The 17,007-nt window shown below is 37.4% G+C and overlaps 1 protein-coding gene across 1 annotated transcript in view; it reads right to left on the reverse strand.

Annotated features, from left to right (window-relative positions):
* Positions 1-17,007, reverse strand: part of PDE3A (phosphodiesterase 3A) — a 320,190-nt gene that overhangs the window by 22,549 nt on the left and 280,634 nt on the right. The window contains exons 7-10 of the mRNA XM_045873781.3: positions 14,429-14,514; positions 11,033-11,187; positions 9,447-9,584; positions 2,346-2,457 (exon numbers count right to left, since the gene is read on the reverse strand). Coding sequence (XP_045729737.1) covers positions 2,346-2,457; positions 9,447-9,584; positions 11,033-11,187; positions 14,429-14,514 — 491 coding nt within the window. The remainder of the gene's footprint in view (positions 1-2,345; positions 2,458-9,446; positions 9,585-11,032; positions 11,188-14,428; positions 14,515-17,007) is intronic.

Here is a 17,007-nt window from a genome sequence, read left to right on the forward strand (position 1 = left end):
CAACCAACTGAGCCACCCAGGTGCCCCTATCCTTACCTTTATTGAACAAATATATATTCGGTATCATATTTCTATCAGTGAGTTGCCTATATTTATACCTTGTCCACTGCTACTCCATGAAATATCTAACTACCTACCTGTGTCTATTTTTAAATCTAGATTTCTCAAATTTTAGTAAGGGCTCTGGGTACAAATTAAAAGTCTTCATCTCTTAAAAATTGTTAAAAGTGTGCTTAGAAGTATAATAAAATTTAGTTTCTAGTATTGTAGGTCATCGTCATAGTAACATTAATCTAATCCCATTTTAGTTACTCTCAGGCTTTTTCATTTAGGTATGGGTTTATTTAGATAGAGCGATGAGAAATATCCTCTAGGAGTAGATATTAAAGTAAGGAGACATATAACAAATTTTTGTGTATGATAATTAAAATTAATGATAAGCAAAGCTTTTAATAAATATCTATATTAGTCTAAATTTACAACACTACCACATGCAAGGAATTACTATTTAAAAGGGATCACCAGTCAAGCTAAAACTTCTCTGTGAGATGTAAATGAATTCCCTTTACGGAAAATGTTTGGGGTTCCTAATAGAACAACCAGGTTTATTATAACAAATTCTTTTCACATGGAATGAAGAAGCCACTATTTCAGAAAAAAGAAACATCTATTCAGTTGTAAAATAAGAAAATATAAAAATGAATAATAAAATTTAGAATCTGGAAACTTCTTTTTATGCTTAAATATTGATCAACTTTCCCTATGATTTTATGACATACTGCTTAGAGAGAAGTTAGTAGTTATATCAATTGGTACTTAATGGACTTGGCTATAGCAGATTAGGTCACTAGAATACATTTGGAAATATAACAATTTGTAAATTAATCTGATGACTAGCTGTTGAAAAATCAGTAACACTTACGTCAATCACTGGCATCCAACCAGGGTGTGCCCTGGGAAAATGGTATTAAGAAAGCAAGGCTTATCTTGAGATTCTTTCAAACTATCCCTTTTTTGTCTCTCTCTCTCTCTCTATTTCCATGGCCCTACCGGCCAGACTTTCCCAAGGGGCCCAGGGCTCTTAAGCTCCTCTCTCCTTTATACCCACTGTCTTGTCTTGTCTGCATTTTGGTCCCATATTCTCCAACAAATCTCATTTGTAGATCCAATTCTTCATTATCTTCTCCTATCACACACCACCAGCTGTGTATTTTCATTCCAATGTAGCATGTGGTTGGCATTTTGAAAAACAATATGTTAATAACGGATCACTAGTTTAATGTACTATCCCTTTCTGGAAATACCTGTACTTTATCTGTCTCCGTAGACTATTTATTTAGCTTCAGTTGTTTGCAACTAGGAAAAGTCATGGGGTTCTGAAGTCTAAGGTGTATAAAAGCAATTTTAAAACTTAAGTTAAAACATGATTTGAACGACGCATTTCTAAGGCATGCTTCAACCAATGTATGATGTCTACTCTTGCTATGCATTTATTTTCTAAAGGTACCACATGATTTCTGCACATTGTCACAACTTCCCTGACTGGGTTTTTGGACATTTTCTTCAGTTCCATGTATTTTGTAGCATGTAGGCTGATTCTACTCACATGTTCAGATGATACTGGAAATGCTCCAAATTGAAAATTTAACATCTCCTCTCTGTTCCAATTTTGCATATTTTAAGTTCATAAACTTGAACACTTGGTTGTGTCCCTTCCTTTGGTCTTCACATTTACCTGATTTTTCAAATGTTTCTAATAATTTCTTCACAAACTTTTAGGTGTCTCTTTTTTTCTATTTTATTAATTAGACCATCACCCTCCTGTCCCTCCACCCCCAGCGAGGTCTTTCTTATACTGAAAAAAACTTCAAGAGTTCATGATTTAACTCTCCAGATGTGAGAACAAAAGTTGAACTCACCCAGTAAAAGGAGTGTATAATAAAATAAGCAATAAATTTAACATTTATTTTATGTTAATAAAATATAAATATAAATTTAACATTTATTAAATTTAACATTTATTATTTATGGAGCACACACTTAAACTGGCTTACTATGTGAAGGCACTATTATAACCCTTTTAGATTTATTACCTCATTTTATCTTCCTAACAATCCTACAAAGCTATTACAATCCTCAAAGACATTATGATCCCCATTTTACAGATTAAGAAATGAGGCATGCAGAGGCAACAGCTGAGAAGTGAAGGGACCAGGACTCTGAAACAGGCTGTAATCTCCAGGTTTACCATGTGTAGTTCTCTGCTAGTCACCAATGATTCAATATCCCATTACCCAGAGCAAATTCAGTGGATTTGAAAAGTATTATTTTTAACTCATACTTACAAGGAATTTCCCTGTATCCAATCTCCAAAGCATGAAAATAATTCATAAATTCCCTAACTGGAATTTTGAAAGCTTCAAAGAGGCCCATGTCTTCAAAAAGTCTGTATGATACCTATAAGGAGAAAGACAAAGTTTTACAAAACATCCCTGGGTTTGTATTAGACACAAAAAGAAAAAAAAAAAATTAAAACAAGTAACTCCTGGCCAGTAGAGACACTTATTGGGAACAATAAGTCAAGTAAGTATTGAAGAACTCTATGGGTCTAGCCCCTGTAGCCCCTGACCACAAGGGGTATTTGATCTGTTTTTAAAGGCGTGGACATTCAACCAAGAAAACCAACCAACCCAAACAACAGTATACACTACAGAAACATATCAAGGTACTCAACTGTATGTGCTATCATCTGCTAGAGAATCCTACTTATCAAATAGTTCATTGTATAGTGAATACTACAAGCACTAATAAATGAGGTAAAGCTTTAATTTGGACTAATTTTTATTAAAAAAAAAAAAAAAAAAGCTTCCCAGAGGATAAAGGATTCAGAATGGTTAACTTAGTGAAGGATAAGGGGAAAGAATTATGAGAGAGAGAAAAACGGTTACTTTGACTAAATATATAGAGAAAACTGATTTATTCTAATGCAGTATAAATAACAACATCTAAATTTTTTTCCTTGCTCGTCTTTCTCCTCCAAATATCTATTCTTCTTCCAATTGCATTCAAAGCTCTGGCAACCCAAATCCAGTGAATACCTATGCATGTAATCGGCATATCTGACATGCAATGATGGAGAAAAAACTGATAAAGGCACAGAAGAAGGTACTGGGGAGAGGAATGGTTATTCACATGGCAGAAGGGAGTGTGGCACCATTTCAAGTGGCCTTACTTCATGTCACAAAGGCACAGTGTTGTTATAACTCAGGAGACTTTAAGAATTATTCATCATTTTTATTATCTGCATCTCTTCTTAAAGTTGTCTTGAAATCTTCCCTCTCCATCTTTGGTATGCGGTTTCATAGCTAAGTTTCTACCTTTTGTTATTGACTTTAAATCTGTTTAAAATCAATAATATTCTTTTAATTATGTACTTAGTGTTTATCATATATATCTATATGTATACATAGGCATATATACATATATAGAGAGAATGATAATGGAATTTCAATTTAAAATGAAACCGAAGGATATAAAACAAAAAAATCTCACACATATGTCCTTGGAAAAACAAAGCTCAAGGACAAAGAGACTGATTTCCCGTAAATGACTGACTTTTTAGAAAAGTGATAACACTGGAATTTTCTTAAATGATAGGGAGTTGATCAGGAGTTGCCTCATATCAACCTTGGGAAGATGTACTTATGGTTTCCAGAAGCATGAACACGGAACGATCCAGATTGGGCTGGTCTCCCAAAATAAGTTGACTTGAGCTTTGTTTGTATGACTGACTGCACTAGTTTTGTCTGCTTGGAGAATTTCAAACCTGGTCTCCATTTGCTTCTGATTTTAACAGACTCTAACTGAACTATCCCCTCTTTACATTCCCTGCCCGTAAATACAGCCTACCCCAAACCCTCAAAAGACTCACTGTAGCTTGCTATAGTTTGCACATCCTAAATTGCAGTTCCCCTGCTATTCCTGAATAAACTCATCTTTTTGACAATTTTGAGCTTGCCTCAGTTTACCTCTTTAGGCTGACAGAACTAAAAAGGAGAGTTATTCATTCAGCATACATCTACTGAGTGCCTACCATGTTCCAGATACTCTTCTGTGTATGAGGCATATATCCAGGTGAACAAAACAAAGACCTCTTCCTTCAGGGAGCTTATAGTTTAGCAGGGGAGGGCAGTAAATAACAGATACAATAAGTAAGGTATATACTATGAGAGAAGGTAGTAAGTAATATAGAAAAAGAAAAAAGGAAACAAGGGTGAGAGATTGGGAATATACGGAAGTTACAGAATTTGCTTTTTTTAAAGTATGGTGGTTAGAGTAGGTATATCCAGGTGACATATGAGCAAAGAACTGAAGGAGATGTAGACTGAGGTATATGGATATCTGAGAAAAGAGTTTTCCATACAGAGAAAAAGGACTGTGCAAAGGCCCTGAGGTATGCCTGCTGTACTTAAGAAACAGCAAGAAGGCCAGTGTGGCTAAAACAGAATGAATGAGAACAGTAGAATTTAAGTTAGTAATGGCAGAGTGGGATGGGGGGGTGGTGCAATCTTGGGGTTTGACAGCCAGACTGATCATTAGAAGGCTTTTACTCTAAGTGAGGTAGGGAGCCACTGAAGAGATTAGAGCAGGGAAGTGACTTTATCTGACTTACTTTTTTTTTTTTTTAAGATTTTATTTATTTATTTGAAAGAGAGAGAAACAGAAAGGGAGCCTGAGTGGGGAGAGGGGCAGAGGAAGAGGGAGAAGCAGACGCCCTGCAGAGCATGGAGTCCAACACAGGGCTCCATCGCTGGACCTCGGGATCATGACCTGAGCCAAAGTCAGATGCTTAACCTACTGCGCCAGCCAGACGCCCCTATTTAATTTATGTTTTAAAAGGATCGCCAAAGCTGCTAGGTTGGAAACAGATTATATACTATGTACATCAACTTCTGTATGCTTTTCTTCATTCTGAATGGCAAGAACATTTAAGTTTTACCCTTTTTGTGTGTAACATACCATTCCCACATCTTCTCTTTAAAAATGCAACAGGGGTGCCTGGGGCAGTTGGTTAAGCATCTGACTCTTGATTTTGGCCAGGTAATGATCTCTGGGTTGTGAGACCAAGCCCAACATTGGGCTCATGCCAGGCATGGAGGCTGCTTACGATTCTCTTTCCCTCTCCCTCTCTCCCTCCTCCACAACTCCCCACCCCCACCTCCCCCTTTCCCGCTCACTCTCTCAAAAAAAAAAAAAAAGGCAATAGAAAGTGAAGTTTATGGTTTCTGTAATATTTCAAGCTAGTTTTTTGGGGGGGTATCTCCTCTTTACTACTGCTTTGGTCTATATTTGAATTCTTGTTTATAAATACCTAATGGATTTAATTATGCTTGTTACTTCAGTGACTTGTCCAAAACATGGCTGACAACATTATCAGAACCAGAATTCAAGCCAAGCCTGTTGGCTTCAGATTTTGTACTCTAAATTGCTTCAAATCCTACCACTAGTATCTGAAAAGCAATGTTGTTAGGATTGCAAACAGCTAAAGTTTCCTACTATTCTCTTAAACATATGAAAGATGAATGGAAAAATTAAGACAACAGGATATTTTCAAGTATGATTTTAAAATAGGAGAATTTTCATCAACATGCTGTTAAAAACCAACCACCAATAATTTAAACTGACAAATAAAGATACCATTAACCAGGTAAATATTGGCAACCGGAAAAAGTAAGCACTATTCTGAAATCTGAACCATGTCCTTTGAAATTTGTTAAAATAAACATGATAATCATCAAAAAGGCAGTCAGTATATTGAGACTGAAAAGTCATTTCCATTGCACATATGTCTCTTTAAAAATCTTTTGAAGTGAGACTTTTTCTGTGTAGTTTCAGCCAAAAGGTGATTTCTCGGAATGTTCAAGTTAATTCATTTCAGCTGTCCCAAAGTCTTACTAAGGTGAAAAAAATATGCCTTTCACACAGTGAAAATATCATGACTTTGTGCTTATAAACTCAAATCAAAGAGAAAACCCATAAAGTTCTACTCAGCAAGACAAATAAAAGTTCATTTTCTCAAAGTTCAATGTTTTGTAAGTTGGAAAGATAAATAGTGACATACTAAGGCTCATGTATTTCTTTTTTGGAAGGTGACTGGAAGAAAAACACATTAGTGAATTTTACTGCAATCTAATTGTTCATTATATCTAATCTTTCTGTTGTGTACTCATATCCAGGACTCTTAGAAAACATTCTGTGGCACAGCTGGTCAAGTTTCACAAGCCCAGCCCCAGCTCTCAGAACTTCCAGAGGAGACAGGTAGGGAGGAATGGTATTTGCTACACTGTCCTTTCAGCTTAAAACCTGACTGCTACACTAACCACTTCTCCACGGGCTCAAGCTCTCTGTTCAGAGTGTTTGAAGACAGAATCAGTGGATGTGTTTTTTTTTGGCGGGGGAAGGAGGAGGGGCGCGCTCAGAAACAGCCGAAGGTAAATGAAGGCCAAAAGTATGGATTTCCAATATGGCTATGCCTGCATTCAAATCATGGGTCTGATATTTACTCTATGACTTTAGATGAATGGTATATGCTCTTTTAAGCCTCAATTTCCTCTTCTGAAAAGCAGAGATTATACAGACTATCTGCAACAGAGCTACAGAGAAGATCAAGTTGTAGGGTTTGGGGGAGTCTGTGACATACGATCAGATATAAAGTAATGTAAAGTTGGGGTGCCTGAGTGGCTCAGTTGTTAAGCGTCTGTCTTCGGCTCAGGTCATGATCCCAGGGTCCTGGGATCGAGCCCCGCATCGGGCTCCCTGCTCAGCGGGAAGCCTGCTTCTCCCTCTCCCCCTCCCCCTGCTTGTGTTCCCTCTCTTGCTGTGTCTCTCTCTGTCAAATAAATAAAATCTTTAAAAATAAATAAATAAATAAAAATAAAAAAAATAAAACAATGTAAAATTTTTCTCTTCCTATGAACCACACTCAGCAGTGAAGGAGAAAGAAGGCTTCCCGGCCCTCTGCCACCACTTTTTGGGGTACCATTAAGGAATATTTCCAGGTAAAATTACTCCCTCAGAGACACAGTCTGTAAGGGGCTTCAGAAAGTGAGATACAAAACCTTGCAGGAGGAGCCCTGAGGTATGAGGCTAAGGTGGACTGGATAAAAATAGCTGTCCTTACACCTGTCTTCAAGATCACCTCGGGGCCCTGGGTGGCACAGTCGGTTAAAGTGTCCAACTCTTTGTGGTGGCTCAGGTTCTAATCTCAAGGTTGAGAGACCGAGCCCCACATCCAGCTCTGTGCTCAGCGTAGACTCTGCTTGAGTTTCTCTCTCCCGCTCCCTCTGCCCCTGCCCCCCACCCCCATGCTCACTCACCCTCTCTAAAATAAGTAAGTCTTTTAAAAAAAATATTTAATAAGATCACCTAGCATAAAAGATGTTGCTTAGCACCAAGGAGAAGAAGAAAGAAGAAAAATGGGATTGTTAACTCCTAGTAAAAGTGCAAGGGCTGTCACCCCAGTTCTCGAGGTGTTCATGGTCAGAAGAGAGTCTAGCAGAGGCAACTACGTGTTACACAGACTTTGTAATTATTTTGAGCTTCATAATCCATCAGTCATTTTAGCAAACTTCTTTTGTAGGTAGCAAGTTGAACTGTCATTATTTTGAGCCATATCTAATTTCCCTACTCGCCCCTTTAAGGCAGAGGGACATTCTTTCCTTCTTGAAGACTAGACTAGTACTTTGTGTTTGTACAACTGAGAAACAGAGGAAAAGGCCCCTCTATCTTCTTGCTTCAGACCTTCATGGATCAGGAATCCTCACCTTGAACCCTACATTCAGATACTTGTTGAGACGTCTGAAGAAAGCCCGTCGCTGATGCACGGAGTAGAAATCAGTATAACATATCATTTCTCTTCTAGTGTTTCCCAGATAAGTGTTAGTGGCTCCAGTAAATCTGGGTCTTGAATTCTCACCTAAGTCTTATGTTAGCTTGGTGGTCTTTAGCATCTCTACAGTGCTATTCCATCAATGAAAACACCCCTGAAACATTTTTATTTTTATTTATTTATTTATTTTTAAAGATTTTATTTATTTATTTGAGAGAGAGAATGAGATAGAGAGAGCATGAGGGGGGGAGGGTCAGAGGGAGAAGCAGACTCCCTGCCGAGCAGGGAGCCCGATGCGGGACTCGATCCCGGGACTCCAGGATCATGACCTGAGCCGAAGGCAGTCGCTTAACCAACTGAGCCACCCAGGCGCCCTGAAACATTTTTAAATAAGCTGATAAATATTACTGCATTATCCCCCTTGAGTGTGTATTCTGATAGGTGTTTGATAATAGAGCAAATACATTTTTGGATTTGTAGAGCAATTTTGTATTGAGAATAATATGTTCAAAAATCTTAATTTCTGTGCTTTCTTTCTCCCTCAGGGAAACATTTTCTTTTAAGTGTGGGAAGCCTTGAAAGTAGTCTAGCTTAAGGAAAAAAAATAAAGTCTTATTAAGTAGCAATAGTTCATATTCTGTATTTCTTGTGATACATAAAGGTATTTTCTGCATTAAAACACAGAGAATTCTATTTGATATGTTTCTCACGGCAATGGAAGGAAATGTATTTCTGCACAATATCTTACTTTTGATAAGACCTAAGCGCCATGATATTCAAAAGTTTTAAAGGGGCCTGGGTGGCTCAGCTGGTTAAGTGTCTGACTCTTGATTTTGGCTCAGGTCATGATCTCAGGGTCATGAGATGGAGCTCCACGCCAGGCTCTGAGCTGGTTGTGTAGCCTGCCTAAAATTCTCTGCCTCTCCCACTAGCACCCCCACCCCAAAAAAAAGCTTTAAAAAAGAGTCATTGGAAAAAATTACAAACAATAAATTACTGTTAATAATTAGGCAACTTTCTTCCTTTGAGGGCTTATATCAGCTTTTCTTTTGCTGAATTCTATAAATTTCAGATGTATTTCTCCATCTTGCTTGTGTATCCCTGTTCTCTTCCACTTTATCTTTAAAACTACATATTTTAATTGATCAGTATTCCACTCACTTCAAGGTCCTATTTCTTTTGTTAACCCACCACCACGGAATCTACAGAATGTTGGGTACTAACATTTCCTTTCTCCACCCAGTGCCTACCACCAGTGTCAAGCACGGACACAGCTTTAACCAACCAAGGAATTTTTTTTTGCTACATTTAAAGTCATATGTATGGGGGCGCCTGGGTGGCTCAGTTGTTAAGCATCTGCCTTCGGCTCAGGTCATGATTCCCGGGTCCTGGGATTCAGCCCCACATAGGGCTCCTGGCTCAGCGGGGAGCCTGCTTCTCCTTCTCCCTCTGCCTCTCTCCCTGCTCATGCTCTCTCTTTCTATATCTCTGTGTCTCAAATGAATAAATAAAATCTTAAAAAAAAAAAAAAAGTCTTACGTATGAATGCATTTCTTACCTGACTAAGGATACGGCCACATTTTCTTCCTATTTTTTCCACCAAATCAAAAATTGGAAAATTCCAAGTATTTAGCTGCTCCATAATTGAGTCCAAGTTATCCATGACAAGAGGTTCAGGAGCAAGAATTGGCTTGTCCTATAATGAAGATGAAAATATTTTAAGAATACGCAGTTTTTCTACAAAGCAATTTGTGCTTTGGTAAGTTCAGCTCAACAACTGAGTTTATAAAAATAAATGACTTAAAACTTCAAGGTAAATGAGTGATCTTAAAAAAAAATCAGGATGAATAAGACATTGATCTACACGTTAGGAGAAAAGGTCCTAATGCTATTTCATATCATGAATTTTGCATATTAGGTGCCTGTCTATTTTTGGTTCATATATGCTACAGAAAAAAAATGGATGTTTCTTTTATAAGTTAATGTAACTGCTTTTCCCCTGTTGTGAGGTTCTTAAATAAAGATTCAAAGACTTCAGAACACATTGAAATCATATGTAAATTTATCTCTTTATATGTTTATGTAAATTTTTCTGGGAGGGTTCCTGGCTTATATTGGACTCTCAAAAGAAACCCATGAGTGGGGAGGAGTTAATCACTCCCTACTCTACTTGGCCAAATATATATTATTGCTTCAAAATCAGCATTGATCCTATGGGATGATAATTGCCACATTTTTCATAGATTTTAATTTAGTTCATGTGATGTATGGTTTCCAAAGAAACATGCACCATGTTAATGTAAAGACATTTTATAATTGGTCCCAAATGAGGACATTCTTAAGAGTATCTTTACCAAAAAAATGAATAAAAAATAAAGATAATGAGGACTAGGAAACATAAATTACTTTATCTGGAAATCTCTTTAAAAGTATAAATGGTAAATCAGATAAAAATGATACTAGCAGCAATTGAGAATTACATGATAGCCAACTATTTTTTAAATTATTTTTTTATTATTATGTTCAATTAGCTAGCATATAATACATCATTAGTTTTTGATGTAGTGTTTCTATTTGCTGACTCCCTGAAATTAACCTGACTCAAATACATGCTTTTATCCTCTTTAAACGGATCTCTATAAGCTCACAAAGTCCTCATTAAAGGCTATTTTAACGGGTAGTATGTCAGTATAAACCTAGTTTAATATAATAAGGAAAATAAATATTGGCACACTTTCTAAATGAAAGAGGTGCTAGAGAAAAAAGAAAAAAAACAGCAGAAGCCCTAAGACAACTAACATATTTTATTTTTATTGATATTTATAAAATATTGCTTCACTGAATGAAATAATTTTCCCTATGCATACCTACACTTTTAGATTCTAGGATTAAGAAGTATCTGTAATCACTTATGGAGATGAATACTTGCATTCTTAATCACTAAATCAGAGAATCATGAAGAGATCAATAAAACTTGGATAAGGAAAAATTATACTGATACATAGGGATATGGCTATAAGGCATGTGTGATCCAAGAGAGACACATCTGTAAATCTAATGATTCAGGGATCTATTTGTAAGTCAATTTCTGTCACAGAGGGCAATTTCTCAAGTAAAGGAATGAGCGAAGTGATATGGAGCTACCAGGAATATCATGGCCTCAGGCGTGTAGGGGCCACAACCAGAAGCTTTCCTTAGAGGCTCCCTCAGGCACTCAGTCTCATCTTCGTTCTGTACAATATCACTGCTATCACTGTTGTTGTTGGTTTCATAATCAGAGGTAACTTGAGTAGTGTCATCTGCAATGGAAAGAGAACAGATGATGAAACTTGCAAATGGAAACAGGGGTCTCAGTTGAGTGAATATTCCTAAAATGCATATGGCATATACCGTGCTTAGGGACATACTGCTTTCATGAGCTTACACATCAAGAATGCAAGATCATAAAATGGGAAAAAAATACTTTTTTTTAAGATTTTTTTTACTTATTTGAGAGAGAGAGAACAAGCAGGGAGAGGGACACAGGGAAAGGGAGAAGCAGGTTCCCTGCTCCCCTGATCGACATGGGGCTTGATCCAGGAACTCCGTGATCATGACCTTAGCCGAAGGCAGATGCTCAACTGACTGAGCTACCCAGGCACCCAGAAAAAGTAGACATTTTTTCACCCAATGAAATAGATAGGATTATGATCTGTGATTTATATGACATTCAATAATTCCTCAGTAATAATGCTTAGATCAGCAGCAGTTTATACTTTTTAAAAACCCTGTAACTTTGTATTTCTTCTTCCTTTATGCATCTCCCAACACACTAAACCACTGAGTAGCTAAGTCAAGAATGGGCACATGGGGAGGAGAAGTTGAGCTGACACCCAAGGACTAAGTGGTCTGTAGGACATGGCATAATAGCATGTGCTTAAGGGCCTGGGGGATCTCACGTATCCAATCTTGATCCCTCGGAATCTGTGGCTTGCTTTCTTACCTGCCTCTTCCATCGTCTCCCATTTCAGTCAGCACTAAACCATGCGAACTAAAGGCCCAATCAAGCACTATCAAGTGTCTGTAGAACATGCTTCTGGAGCAAAGACCTCAAAAGAAGCTTCTCATGGCTGAGTAAGGGCCTGAATAGTTTACCAAGTGAGTGCCATGTGTTGGATGGCACAAAAGTGCTTCATTTGAGCAAACCTATTTAAACCTACACAATCCTACAAGGCAGGTATTATTGCACATCACTGCATTACTCATGTCCTCACATGCAGAAAGGAAACTGGTGCACAGAAAGGATAAGTAAATTGTTGAAATTTTGCCACATGAATTTGAATTCATGAAATCTGATCCTAGTTCCTATATTCTTTACTGTTGATAAAGTCTAGCTTTTTTTTTTCCCCCTGTATGGTTATTGCTAAGATTCCTATGCAATCTTTGCCTTCCCCTAAGTCATAAACCTATCTTCTTTCAGAAGCCTACTGTTTTAGCTTTTACATTTAGGTCTATGCTACATCACAGAATGATGTTTCATACAGTGTGGAGTAAGGGGTGAGATTCATTTTTTCCAACCCTACTGGAGTTGAAAATTCAGAGTAGAGGTGGGTCTAATTTGGGGCTTTCCATTCTATTCCATTGGTCTATCTGCTGATCCTCAAGCCTGCACCACACTATCTTGATTACTGCAGTTTAACTCTTAAAGTCAGGTAATGTCTTTCCTCTAACTTTGTTCTCCTTTCTCAGTTGCTTTGGATGTTCTATGACTGTTGTATGTCCTCATACATTGAGTATCTAATTTTTCTTAAGTTGCTAGTGAATAATGGCTTTTGTTATGTAGCCTATTGCCATCAGGAGTATCTTGTAGGACTTTTCCAAGGACTCCTCTTTCTTCGATCTTTCTCATGCAATCTTTCTCATGTAAGAATTAGACACAGTATGAAAATGTAATTGACAAGTTTCAAACCCAGAATTTGTAGGAAAAAATGAAGAACACTCAAAGGTCATAGCTCTATGTGAGGCCACAATGGTGATAAAGAAATACTCCCCATATTGTATCAGACTCAGTAGAGTCAAAGAAGATCAGGAACATAAAGAATGGAATATTCTGAGTCTTCAGAATGCTAAAATATCAGAGAGAATTCTCCTTTTGATTTTTCCTTGCCTATGTCTCTTGACCTTTGTACATTGCCACAGCACACCATTCTCATAGGCAAATAATCAATATTTATTGAGTATGTATCAATAAATGCTGAAGTAGATAATTAAGAATCATTCTTACATAGTGTTATCACTCTAAAGTCTGTAGTTCAGAGAAGCCAGGGTTTTTCTACCTTGTGAACTTTCAGCACTAACAAAATGAAGTCCCTAGAGTTGCATCAATAAAAATAAAATACTAATTATCATAGTAATAGCAGCAAACATGAACTATTGACAGTGACCCAGATACTAGAAGTGCTTTATGTGATTTTTAAAAATTGAAGTATAGTTGACATACATTAGTTTCAGGTGTACAACATAGTGATTCAACAATTATATATATTATGCAATGTTTCCCATAAGGGTAGTTAACATACAAAGTTATTACAATATTATTGACTATATTCCCTATGCTCTTCCTTTCATCCCCATGACCTATTTATTTTATAACTGTAAGCCTGTCCCTTTTAATTCCCTTCACCTATTTTGCCCATTCTCTTCCTCCCCTCCCTTCTGGCAACTGCCTTTGTTACAAGTTGTTTCTGTTTATTTCTTTAGCCTTCACATATAAATGAAATCACAGGGTATTCTTCTATCTCTGTCTGACTTATATCACTCAGCATAATACCCTCTAGGTCCAACCATGTTGTCGCAAATGGCAAGATCTCATTCTTTTTGATGTCTGAGTAGTATTCCATTGTGTATTAGGCGTCTTCCAAATCTTGGGTCTAGTAAATAATGCTGCCGTAAACATAGAAGTGCATCTCTCTTTCCGAATTAGTGTTTTTGTTACATGTTTTAAGTCATTTAATTCTTACAACAATCCTGTTTGGGAGGTACTATTATTATCCCCATCTACAAATGCAGGAACAGAGGCACAGAGATTACAGATTAGTAGGTAGCCCGATAAGGATAAAACCAGGCTCAAACACCTGTGTTCTTAACCTCTCCATTATAGTGCCTCAAGAAAAAACATTTTTATATGCTTATAGTGATCTAAGCAGGGTATTTTCTCAGTCTGCAAGGGAGACCTTCAGCGAGTATCCCAAAATGGATGACCCTCCAGTGTCCAAGATAAAGTGACATTTCTATATAGTTTTATATATTATATAAAATGACATCTAATTTAAAAATACATATGTATTTGCGTATAGGTATTTAAAACCATTTTGGACAGCTTTGCATCAAAATCGTACCCATGGTGAAGTCTTAGGTAGTAGGATTAGGGATGACTTTACTTTCCTTCATTGTCTTTTTACATTTGTCATCTAAAAAATCAGAAGCATATGTTACCTTTTTGATTGGGGGCGGGGAAAGTAAAGTGATTTCCATTTTGAGGAACAGAACCCAAAGAATTACCCGTTCTGCTTGGTGTCCGAATGGCTGCACTGCTTCCCTCCAGGGGCCCATCAGCAGGATTCCCTTGAGGATATGGTCTGCCACAGCTGAGAAATATTGGAAGAGCTGTAAGTATATTCTCTCTTTTCAAAAAATCATAGGCACACACCATCTATGTACACATGAAGATAGATAATAATCAAACGTTTCCACCTTCCACTTATTTGATAAGAAAAAAATTCATTTTGCTTTATACATAGATGCTGATAGACTGTTTTCTTTTTGGTGAGAGTGTAATCAATATAAAGGATCAGAAGCTTCACTCAACGCTCATCCTCCTCCACAGTCTAGGCCACATATGAAACCACAGGCCAAATTTTGTTACATTATTTAGAGAATCCCGGGATAACCTGCTACCTGCTCATAGTGGCGATTTTGGAGATGCCGAGGCATATTTAGTCAAAAATATCTTCCCCAATGCACTCCCTGTCAACCTGCCTAAAAGCCTCATTATTAGATTTATTTCCATGGGTTAAGACATTTTATGCGCAAAGAGCCCTTTAAGATCGCATATGTGGAAATAGAATGACAGCATATTAATTTTCTTTTTTGCCACAAAATAAAAATTAATTCCTTTTTCAAGACTGATCAGTCACCTGCTAAGGCCCAAAGGAAATGAACAAAGTAGAGGTACACTGTGACAGAGAGTGAACGTAAAATTGACTGCACAGAATGTTAGTTGAGAAAAACAGGCCAAGGGGGTATACTGTGAGTAATCTAGAAAAATGAACATACTGGAGGGTCCTAGCTCTTTAACAGAGGACATCAGAGGAGGTAGGGTACTTCTGTTCTCTCAACAGCTTTGACTGCTTTATAAATTAAAAAGCAACCCCACAAATGGCCTGGCAAGTTTCTTCTCTCACTTATCTTGTTCAGAACTCCATGGTTAGATTTTAATTCTGGCTCTTGCTTCTGGGTTCTTTTCTTCTGCCTAATATTACAAAGGGTCTCAGAGGGTTTTTGTTTGTTATTTAGCCACAGAGTACTCACTCTAAAAGGAAAAGAAATGAAATCGTTTATAATTTATTAAACGTCTCATCACTTTTATTTTCCCTCACTTGTGCTTATATATGTGTTGTAGAGATAAGCATCTGCCAGTTAGAGAATATTTTCATCCTGAGTAAATTTATTTTCAAGCCTTAAACATAAGTGGAGAAGGATCCCATGCAAAATATTTCTAATTATGAAATCCCATCACTTTGATTTAGGGAATCGAAAGAAAATGACAGGACCAAAGGAAAAAGCAAGCAGATACAAATGATGGGCTTACATTCTTGGGTGACACTTGGTAGATGGAGGGTTTATTAGTTTTAAGAATTTTCATTGCAAGATAATACTTAAAAGGAACACTTAAATTAGTAGTTCAATTATACTACCTCTTATGCCAAAAAAACAGCTTGTTGCATAGACATTACAGAAGCCAGAAGACTGGGACTCAAAGCCAAACCCTTCGAGTTCAGCAGGGGAAACCACAATAATTAGTCGTGTGTTTCTGGAGCTCTCTGTGCCTACATGGGTGGCTGCCTTGAAGGCAATAATAGAACGTGGTTTGAATTACAGATTTATAAAGCCCAAACAAATAAAAGACACACTACTGGATTTATAAACATTACTGAACAAGTAGGCAGTGAAATTCTCTTATTTTTCTCCAAAATCTCTTTTATAAAAATCCCATTACATTCTTCCTTCTAAGAGTACAAAAAATAGACTGTGTGGAGGAAAGCTGTGGGAGTGGTAGAGCTTTTCGGAACATCTCTGCTTTCTTTAGGCGACTTATTTCCCACAAGTTTGGAACCCACGGTGGGAGAGTCTCCCTAGAAATGCTGGAAGCCGATGTGCTTGATGTCGATTACTCCACTGAGCTTCATCTTGGCTTGGGATGCATACCACAAAAACATGTTTCCTAAGGATGTTCCACCACACACTTGCTCCATGGGCAATTACTGTGTGTTAACCTAAAAAAATTGGTTTTGTGGTCAGATAAATTCAGAAAATGCTACCTGAGACAAAAATCTAGAGGTTTTCTTTTGCAGGACTTCTCAGAGCTTTTAATAAAGCGATGTGTGTTATGAATCACTGATCTCAGGGCCCCTGGGTGGCTCAGTTGGTTAAGCGACTGCCTTTGGCTCAGGTCATGATCCTGGAGTCCCAGGATCGAGTCCCGCATCGGGCTCCCTGCTCGGCGGGGAGTCTGCTTCTCCCTCTGACCCTCCTCCCTCTCATATGCTCTCTCTCTCATTCTCATTCTCTCAAATAAAGAAAATCTTTAAAAAAAAAAACAAAAACAAAAAAACCCCCAAAAAACAGAAATGAATCACTGATCTCAGATCATGCTTGTGTGGGGGGGAGGGGAAAGATGGGATTAATATTCCACAGAAATTATTTTATTAAAACAGCCCTCATAGAGAGGGTAACAGGATAACTTTGGGATGGTAAAATAACTTTTTAGTCTGGCCCTGGACAAATAAACTAACAAAAATGATTTTCCCTTTTAAAGTATTTGTAAAGAGAAAACAAGTAAAAATAAAGATTAGAAAAAG

This window comes from Mirounga angustirostris, unplaced genomic scaffold, assembly GCF_029215605.1.
Source record: "Mirounga angustirostris isolate CCGP_5_RB_7025 unplaced genomic scaffold, mMirAng1.0.hap1 SCAF_5, whole genome shotgun sequence".
Taxonomy (NCBI): Eukaryota; Metazoa; Chordata; class Mammalia; order Carnivora; family Phocidae; genus Mirounga; species Mirounga angustirostris.